The 10,806-nt window shown below is 32.4% G+C and overlaps 2 protein-coding genes across 3 annotated transcripts; one reads left to right on the top strand and one right to left on the bottom strand.

Annotated features, from left to right (window-relative positions):
- LOC109351593 lies at positions 5,222-6,843 on the top strand. Its single transcript, XM_019593089.1, has 2 exons — positions 5,222-5,332; positions 5,926-6,843. Exons 1-2 carry the CDS (start codon positions 5,222-5,224, stop codon positions 6,409-6,411), a joined length of 597 nt encoding a protein of 198 aa, XP_019448634.1. The 3' UTR covers positions 6,412-6,843.
- Positions 7,710-10,806, bottom strand: LOC109351590 (putative E3 ubiquitin-protein ligase XBAT31). 2 transcript variants are annotated; one of them, XR_002108243.1, is made up of 9 exons: positions 10,413-10,806; positions 10,203-10,262; positions 10,016-10,087; positions 9,803-9,924; positions 9,559-9,699; positions 9,365-9,472; positions 8,686-8,941; positions 8,015-8,478; positions 7,710-7,982 (listed from the first exon to the last, which is right to left on the bottom strand). XR_002108243.1 is itself a non-coding variant. In XM_019593087.1 (8 exons), exons 1-8 carry the CDS (start codon positions 10,590-10,592, stop codon positions 8,071-8,073), a joined length of 1,347 nt encoding a protein of 448 aa, XP_019448632.1. In that variant the 5' UTR covers positions 10,593-10,806; the 3' UTR covers positions 7,710-8,070. The 2 variants fall into 2 exon arrangements, 1 of the variants encoding a protein (XP_019448632.1); XM_019593087.1 differs by having other exon boundaries at positions 7,710-8,478.

The raw sequence follows: 10,806 nt of genomic DNA on the forward strand, positions 1-10,806 counted from the left end.
TTTTTCTCATATTATATCACACTCTTATTTTGCTCTATATCTCTATATCATATGTAGGTTACTAAATGGGACCCAAGAGTAACAATATACATTAAAACACAAATGCATTTACATGAGATGAAATAAGATGATGAAATATCACAAAAGATAAAAGTGGACATGTTAAATAAATAAGAAGATAGAACTAATTGATTATGATAATGATAACATTATAAAAAAATCAAATGAAATATTTTTTTATTTGTAGAAAAAATTCACAACAAAACTAAAATATTTAGTTATGTATATAATAATTAAATTTATATATATATATTTAAAAAACTCACTAAAATTAGTTATTTGTTATTTACTTTCCTATAAACGTACTCATAATTTTATATATAATCTATAAATCATACAATTATGTATTTATTAAATTTACATCTTTTAGAAACTATCAACTCGTTATTTTACTATACTAATACTATTATATATAAAATAATAATATTAATAAGAATAAGAAACCCCATATCATTGTTTTTAGTTGTGTATTATTTAGTGCATTTTTTGTCCAACCTCCTTTCTTCAATCGCATGGAGTTTGGTATGTGTATATCTTTTTTATTTGTTGAAGTTGCTTAATTGTTTTGATCTCTTATTTGTATTTTCATTTATTCTACTTTATATAAGTTACATCTTGGTATTCAACTAAACATAAATCTCATATACTTATTAACTTGTACTACTTATTTTGCCATTAATGTTAATCAACTCATTAAATAATTAAATAATTTTTCGTTAAAAATTTAAGTTATCACAATATTTCAATGGAAGTTTATTTATTAATTTTATTTAATGAATTGACTGTTTATCAAATATAAAATATTTCTGTTATTCAAATTAAATGAGATATATTTATTTATCCATTTTTTAATATTTTCTGTATCCTTTAATCACCTTTATCCATCTTCATTGAGGAGAAAGATATCAATTCTTCAATTTATTAGTGAAAAGTAAATATTAGTAGAGAAAAGTTGTATACACAATTCGAGTATTGTGAATGGAAAAAATATCCATTGGGAGAGTTAGTTCCACATACTTGTAGATGTTTCCGACTCAGACAGGATTGCCTCCAATGCAAGTATACATGTGGGAAACCAAAAAAGATAGTTGAACAGTAGTCACATATGCATTAAAATTTGTTGAAATCAAGGAAAGACTACAGCTCCAGATTTTATCCTTTGTTAATGTCCTCCCACCTATTTTCCCCTACCTATATAAGAGAGAGAGTGTATTCGTTTCATTGGATCCATTCCCTTAGTGGTTTTCAAAGAGAATTTATTCTCCTCTATCTCCTCACCATTAATATTTTCTGTCCTTTTCAAAGCCTCTATCACCTCATTCTCAACATTCTTTTACTAACACACGAACAAAGTTTGTTGTGCTAGAATTGTAGGAATTAGGTTTATCAGAAATTGCACCATATTTTCTACCCTTATAGTTCTTTCTAGGTTTCTTCTTCTTTGTAGTTTTCTTCAAGTAATTGATCATGGGTGTTTCATCAAATGTTGAAGTATTTCTCTCTGAGAAAAATGTGACCGACCACAAGATGGATCATGATTCCACTCTGTTGCTGGAAAAGTCCACCACGGAAACCCTAGATAAAGATTGTCTAACTCCAACCCATGAAAGGCACGAGGTTAGAACGCAACCACAATTATTGGTGCAAGAAAGTGATCAAGAACAACCAAAGAAAGAGGTGCATGTGTGTTTGAACCTGAGGCTCGAGATTCCACCGCACAAGAATGATCAAGAAGATTCATACGAAGGGGTCAAGACACCAATATCTGAGGAACACAAAATCCCAACGCTACTGCAATGTCCACCTGCACCAAGAAAGCGAAAAATGTTGTCATCCACCAAAGAAATTAAAGGTTGCCACCCCCGAGAACTTGATTTCACGCGGCTTTCCATGGATCTTGACGTTGCCGTTACAAATAAGAAACTCAGAAATCTCTTCATGGGGGCATAAATTTCTAACTTGTTCCACATTAATTATATTTACCTCTCGTTAATGGGTTAATGTATTTCTGGGTTTTAGCAAGTCTCATTAGTTTACGTTTTAGGTATGCAATCTTGTAACTTCTGAAGAATGTTCTTTTAACTGTCTTGTCTGATACACTGAAATTGTCGTGTATATCTATGAAGGATCTTCAGAGAATCCACCTTTAAATTTCACAATGCTTTTTATTTACTTATGAATCCTAAACTTATATGGCAGTATATTAAATATATTATTATTTCTTGTACCAAAAACTAGGAAGATCAAGATAAAGTGCAATGTGATTTCAAATTGATGGATGGAATGGGGCAAATAAGGGGAAAATCTTCGGATTCCAAGACTGATTTGGATGCATGGCAGGGTAGATGTGACAGTCACATACGTAAATTTCTCGTTTATATAAAACAAACGTAGTTCTATATTAGTATTTCATACTATGGCATCATGGCATTGACTTTGTACGTTTAATCAGAAGCTGAAATAGTTCTTTAATGGAAATGAGAACTATCAACTTACTCGAACGAAGCAAGCAAACATTTCCTCCTCTCAGTCGATATTTAACTTGCTTATATAAAATTCAGACATTTAATTAATAATAAGTATCGCAGTAAATAATAAATAAAAAAATTCATGGACGGAGACAGAAAGTTACAGAAACAAGTGGATCCTTGAAGGGCACCTCATACAAGATAACGTCCACAAAATTAGACGGATTTCATATCTCAAACAATATTTTACTCATTGTCTCGAATTAATTAGAATGTCACATTTTATTTTTTAAAATTTTCTTTTATTCATGTAGTAATATGTGATTAATTTAAGACATAAGATATCGTTAGAAACATATGATTACTAATATGACAAAATTGATCTTCCTTTTCTAACCAATATTATCTAATAGCAGGTAATCCTATTCAACCTGAATACATTTATAATATGGTATAGTTAGCTCTTTTAATGCATAGGAGCCTTTATTTAAGGAGAACAGTTTTAAGTTGTGGGCGTGTTACAAACATAAATTTATTATATAAAAAGGTAACATATTTTTATAAATATTAATGTGTGTTGATGACTATTCAACACTTACAATATATAAATTACATGAAAAATAATGTTATTGTAATAATATTATATATCACAGTGATGACTGAAGTAAAAATCATTGTTTTGCATTATATTTTGGAAATGATAAGATAAAATAAAAAACTTATAATTTTTCATTTCTTAGTATCTTTTATAAGGAACTTCTTCATACAATTAGAGGGATAAAAAGTCTAGGTATATGCGTGGCATAAAAAATATTCGTATTTTATGGGGGTACGTGCACCATTATGAGTCCATCCTTGGAAACAAATATTCATAATTTGAAATAACAACTATTAAATAACAAACATTTTTTCTAGGGATGACGGAAATTAAAAAAATATATTTTTACATCCATTTATACATTATTATCTTCAGCCTAAGGTGAATCTACCATTATTAGATTATTTACAAAGTTGACATTCACCCTTAACTGCTCATTTTTTTGTCAAAGTCACTATAGACAATTCTTATTCTAAACCCTATAATGATTAATATGGTTTATTTTAACATTTTGTTAAACAAATCAAAATCTCAGATCTTTTGTATAGTAACTATAGAGAATTCTTATCACAGCGCAGAAGCAAGCCTCATCATCAACTTCAGCAACTAAGTGATTAAATAATATAATTGACCATGCATGTCACTTCATTATGGGTCAAGTCCAGTGGGCTATTAGTGATAATATAGGCCCTCAGCAACAGCTTGTATTATGGGTCAAGTCCAGTGGGCTCTCATCTCATCCTCTACAAAGCATGGTATGGTCTCAGTTTAGTGATTTTAGATTTGAACCCTAGTAGTAGCTTTAAACTTCAAAGATTTCTTTAAATAAACATAAAAAAAATCTCTTACTTATTCTCTTATTATTAAAAAATATATTAGATTGAGTTTTAATTTTTCCACCAACATGAAAACTTGTTACTAACCTACTATTTAATATGTAAATATGCTTATAAAGAAAGAAAAAAAGTTGAGAGCACTCCAAATAAGCCCCAAAACCGAACTAATATCAATTTTATTTACAAATATTAAATTAAATCTATGTATATATGTATATATATAATATTCAACTATAAGAAGTACCCAAATGCCTTCTTAGCTATAAATGAGAAGAATTTGTTGATCCAAAATTACAAGATATAACATTTCTCTTTCACTTCTTTTAAAATTTATTTATTATTATTCAAAAATGGAAATGAAGCCCATATACTCTCCATAATCCCACTAACTGGAAAAAACATTATTATTAAATGGTTTATCTCTATGATAAAATTCTAAATTTAATTTTGATTAAATTTTTTAAGCGTAGAATGGATCAATCTAAATTATATATGGAAAATGTCTCAATGAAAAATGTTATTCAATGAAAAAATTCACCATTTTGATGTGAGGGATTTATATGAAAAATGTTTCAATGATAGGCACAAATTTCATTGGAATGATTTTTATATCTCAAAAAAAATATAGTTTCCAATTATTGATTAAGGACATTGTTAAGAATTCAAGAGAACATCTTTGTTAACTATTTATTTACTGTGCATTTCTCAACTTGCATGTTTGTTCTCTTGTTTTAATTAGGCTATAGTTTTTCCTAGGGCCCTCTAATATATGAAAGCGAAGTTACACTATTTCACCACCCTTGATCAAACACTTTAGTTTCTATGCAGAGCACAGAAAGAAGAGAGATATTGACAATTCCACCACTTGAATCTGACATATAATGTGCCCTTCTGCTCAAAATATTGCAAAACTATTTTTCAAATACTGACCAAAACATGGCTCAACAGGCACTTTTCTGACTTACCCTTATTCATTTTTTGGCACTTTCCCTGTGAGTCATGTTATGGATTAAAGTTTTTGCACCTGTGATTTTAGTAGTGGGTCTGTGTTTTTTTTCTTATAATTGCATAGGTTGTGGGTCTGCATTAGATCCTTACATTGTTGTTTCTTATGATGATTCATGATTATGTTTCATTTTTTCTTATGCATGGTACAAAGTTGGAGTGATCTTTGAACTTTTTCTTCTCTACAATTATTTGATGTTATAGGCTGAGGGTTGGCCTCATAGTTGGAGTGATCTTTGAGTATTGGAAATGAAATGGTCACAAATGGTAACATTAATTCGGGGTCAGTGCCATTTAACACGTTACTATCTGGTTCAGGTTCACCATTTTCTATCACAGATTCTTCATCAAATTTCGACACAGAGGTCAGAATAAAAGTTACATAGCTTTTGGCTTTTTTTAATGTTTTTTTGGGTTCAGATATATACCTGAGCGTTTGTCTCTTTCAAATGGTGAGAGAAATCATGTGACATAATGACATGATTTGAATAGAATATACATTCATTTTAGTCTCTTTCGACTTGTCCTTTACTGCAAATGCATGCTTCTGTCACTATTATTGCTCAATTAATCAGGTAGTAGCTAGGACTTCAAGAAATTCACAGACAAATAAATAAATAAAATTTTACTGTTCCAAACTCTTTTCCTCTAGTTCACAATTGTATACCAAAAAACAGAACATATCATTTACTATAGGCATAGCATACAAATCAAATTTTCACTTATGTAAGGTTGTAAAAACCATGTACAGTATTATATCATGCGACAAGCAAATCTAATTGGCAGTTTCCCACCACTGTAAAAAAATAAGTGATTTGAATCCATGAGAAATACACAAGATAATTGGTGTCTACCTGAGAACTTTTCATGAATCATCATGCAAAATATACATGTTAAGATGAATATGTCATGGATTATGGATTATTTCAGTGCTAATAAACCATGACTTTTTATTCAGTCCACAGGGTCTTTCTTCCAGGACAATATCACCACACTTGGGAGTCTTATAGGTGTTTCAAGAATATCAATAGGAAGAACAAAAACAAAAGTATTGAAGAGCAAAAAGGGCAAGAAGTCCAATTCCACCTCTTGGTTATTTTGTCTATGTTCAAGGGGTAGTAGTAATAATCTTGATATTGATCAGAACATTAATCTTCTATCCCTTGCTCAATATCTTGCTATGGAAAGAAAAGCTGCTAATGAAAATAGAAAGAACCAAATCCCTTCTATTTGTTGCTCCGAAGATGAGTTTGTATTGGCTCACACTATTACAGAGTCAAACACACTATTTGTCAATGGGACCATTACTCCCCCTAGGACCATCACTTCAATGCATAGTATTGGAACAGAGAGAGAAAAAAGGGCATTAGGGTATGGCAACAATTTGATTAAGTCACTTGTAGGGATGTTTTTATGCATGTCTGAACTAGCTGCTTTTGGCTAGGTCCTAACCTAGGACTTCCACATTTCCTTCAAAAATTCTGTTTATAAAAAAACATGTTGAGCAAAATTTTGAGTAGTGAGGCCTAGGAAATGCTTTATATCTATTTTTTTATATAAAGTTCATTTGAATATCAATAGTATATAAAATTTTGGTGGCATGAAAACAATGTTGTTTCTTGTGACATAAAACTTTAAAATTTATGTTACTTCTGATCTTGAAATGAGACTTTCATGAGTTTCATCTTGTGATTCCCTTTTCAAAGATAATGACACAAATGTACACATATAAAATGACACTATACCTCAAACTAAAGAGCCCTCTTTTGTGCAATCTATTGTAACAGTTTCTGTAAAATGCCACCATCCACATTTTTATTTCTTAAAATGAATTCATTTTGTCACAGATTTAGACCCATTTGACCCGAAATAGAATAATATATAAAGACAGTAAGCATGTACTATATTTATATGTGATTAATCATCTCATCATAGCAATGTTATTTGATTCATGAGATCGTACCTGACACGTTCCCACCCAAATTCATGTGAAATATCTGCAACCACTTGTACTATCCAAATGGGAAAACTAAGATATTCTTAATTATCTATGTACTTTTTTAATGCAACAAAGGCCCCATTTGATTGTGATTTGTAAATATGACTAATCCTTTTAGATATTTTTGCACGCAACTTGTTGGAATATCTTAATTAGCATACGTAAATATTATTTAAGTAGCAAATCCGTTTGAATCAGTCCACATTCCTAAGCCTCTCATCTGTCATACACATTTTTATATATAAATAAAAGTATATTAGGTGAAGAAATGTCTTTGTGCAAAACCAAGAAAATCGTCAACCTCAGTGTTCTATTTTTATACATAGCATAGCAACTACCAAAAGTTGATAATATATGCCAAATCATATCAGATGTAAGGGTAAATTAGATTAAGTAACATTTTAATTGGCCAAGGCTATGTTGGACATAACTTTCCATATTTTCTGCAAAGTTATAACTACTAATAAGCAATGAGTGTCTCTTTCAATCTGAAATTATTATACTAGACACAAGATTTGATTCTCTTTAGCATTCTCAGTTATTGGATCAATGATGACAAATCTGCTTGTCGATAACATGTGATATCAAGTGACTTCATCAGGATCACAGGCACATGCAAGTGACCCTGACACATGAACTTGTCCCGATTGCGTTTTATAACTTCAAACTAATGCTAATAACTTCGTGTAATTTATACTTGGGAGTGCACAAAAGATTCAACAGACACAGACATGCTCACATGGTAACCAAACACCATACCAAGAACTTTCCTATTTTATTGCTAATTGTGGTACAAAGAAACAAATCAGAAGCAAAAAAACACATTACATTTTCCTATGATCTTAGACTTATAACTTAGAGAAAAGTACTTTCTCATTTCACTGAATTACATATACACAACACCATTGACATTGCCCAAAATCATCGAAACAGATGCTTCTTCGTTCTCAAGTAACAACAATATTACAATTTACAACCACAACAACATGACATGCACCAACATTTTGTACTATCATCTTGCCTTGCTGGTCAAGCAACTCCTTATCACATTTGCTAATATGGAATTACTGATAAGCAGTTAAGCAGAAAGCATGGGCATTGACATCACTGTTCTTTATTATCAACACACTCATTTTCAGCAGCAATCCTTCCAGAATTTCGACCGCCCATCTTTCCGAATGAGCCAATGGTGGTTAGTCCCTTGAAGCTGCTGCTACCACCTTCATTTAAGTTATGCGACTTCCTTGACTTGCTTATCTTGGAGCAATTGATATCAAAACCATCTTGATCAATATCATCATAGTTTTCTTCTGTCTTGATAACCACCAGTCTAGCTATGGCGCTCCGGCAGAATGGACAAAGTGGTGGAGTAAGACAAGCAGTGGCAGGGTTGGGTTTGCCGTGGCAACAGAGAGCTAGTGTGCATTGTGCACACATCTGGTGACCACAGTCCTGGACTTCAATTGTGCATATTTGCTCAAAGCAGATGCAGCATAATTCTGTTTCACTAACCTGAAATTTTATCAGATCCCATAATCAGTATTTGTAGTGCTTCAAGAAAAAATTCAGCTAGTAAAAATCTCAATGTTTTGAATCAGAGCTCGTAGAACTGCTTAAAATCAGGAACTGTATGTCCATACTCTGAATGAACTCAGTAGAAAATCTAAGAAAAGTATAAAACTCATTAAGTTGGTATAAATTAAAAGGGTTTCAAGTTACCTCAGAGATATTGTCATCTACCAGATCAGAGTGTAATGGAGATGGAAGAGAGTAAGCACTACCCTTCAATATGTTCTTCTCCCTTTCCCTGTTAGCTTCCATCAAGGCATGCTCTAGTAAAGCTTTTGTTTCTGGATTAAGCTCGCTGATGACTTTCAAAGATAATGGCCAGACAAGAGGCTCTGCAGATGTAGGATTTAACAATGCTGCACATGCACCATGTCTGTGTTTCAATGCAACTATATATGGCATCCTCCTGCATAAACATACCAGATAATTTCAAAAGCAATTCCATAAATTCAGAGCATTGAAGCTGATGAAAGAATAAATAGTTAAAAGTTACGAATCTACGATGACAACATCGTTAAATGTGGTATGTTGCCTCCTAAATTGAAAATTTGCATAGGGATAACATCAAATAGGAATACAAGAGTTTAACAATTCATAGTAAGCAAAGGAAACAACAATAAGCAACATAGATTTTAATGCAATACGTTTACATCCATGTATCAAAGGTAATTATGTTCCGGTGGAGCTATTGGCACTAAATTTTACCTATCGCAATTATAAAGAAACAAAATTATGATTGTTTAGAAATGAGGGTAAATAGAAAAGTGGAGTGTCAATAGTCTCATCACTTCTTTGAATTGTAGGAATTTGTATTTGGAAACTGCATTACCCAGATGCGTCACGTTGAAAACGATCTGCACCCCAAGCCAACAGTGCACGGATGCAATCCAGAGATCCCCCTCTAGCTGCTAGATGAAGAGCTGTGCTCCCAGGACAGCTGCAAATATCAATTTATTAATCAACTATACTAATGAATACATGAAATCCAAGCTTATCAGAACAACATCCACGGATCATCATTACCCATATCTTCCGGTAGGAGCACAAACAAGAGCTCCACTGTCTAATAGGATATGTACACATTCAGGCTGTCTTTGACGTGCTGCCAAATGCAACGGTGTTGCTCCCCTGCCATCTCTAATATTCACAAACCGAGCAAATCCCCTACAATAAATTCCAATTTAATTTTTTTAAGAAAAAATGTTATGACAAATCACCAACATGAATAGATAGGAGGATGGATTGGTGCTAAAACATAAGGACCAACCAAGAAGCAGCTACTGGACTAGATTGAGCAGTTGAAAGAATTGCCTTAAGGCAAGAAGAATTGCCATAGTATGCAGCATAGTGCAAGCAGGTTCTTTCATAAACTGAATCAAACATTAGTACCTGTGAATTTTTTCAAAATTACACTGATGAGTTTTTTTTAATTTATAACTTTTATATTGAAAGAAATAAAACTTCTGAAAATTTCACATACATTAGCACCCGCATCAAGTAGTTTTTCCACACAGGCAATCTTTCCATGCATTGCTGCCAACATAAGCGGGGTCTGAATGGTTCACAATACATTTGAAGGATAAGTAAAGTAAAACTCTAAAGTGGGAATTAACATGAAAAATCCCATTCTAAAGCCAAAAATTAGGAAAAAAACAACTTTTAGTTACCTGTTTTCGGCGATTCAAAACATCTGGATTCACAGATCCATTTAAAAGCCTAGTTAAAATCTGCAAGTTTGCCCAAAAGCCATAATAACACCCATCAACCAATACTCAAGAAAAGTAAAATTCCAAGAGTGACCCACTAGTGGGAAATCAATTGGGTAAGCAAATCTCAATAAATTAACAACAATAGCAACTGAAAAAAGGAAACTTTACCTGGATCTGGCCATTGGCAGCAGCAATATGAAGAGGAGAGTGGCGATCATAGACAGTGGTATGGTTCATAAGAGAAGGGTGTGTCTCTAAAAGAGTTGCAAAAGTTTCAAAATCACCATGCTGAACAGCATGGAAAAGGCCATGTTCATGGCTCCCTCTGCAACTCAGACCCTGACCCATATGAACTCACTCTCCTTTGGCACAGAAAGGGTGAGTTTTGTAGCTTAGGATTGCTCAAGTTAGCAATTCAAAGTTTACAAACACATTTATGGAGTTGGAGTTATAGAGAGAGAAAGGGGAAAGTGAGAGAGAAAGGTAGCTGACTGTGTCAGTGATTATCAGTTATTCAGACCAACTTGGCTTTGGTTATGGTCTCAGTTAGATTCCATACGCA

The sequence above is a fragment of the Lupinus angustifolius genome, chromosome LG07, assembly GCF_001865875.1.
Source record: "Lupinus angustifolius cultivar Tanjil chromosome LG07, LupAngTanjil_v1.0, whole genome shotgun sequence".
In the NCBI taxonomy this organism is placed as follows: domain Eukaryota; kingdom Viridiplantae; phylum Streptophyta; class Magnoliopsida; order Fabales; family Fabaceae; genus Lupinus; species Lupinus angustifolius.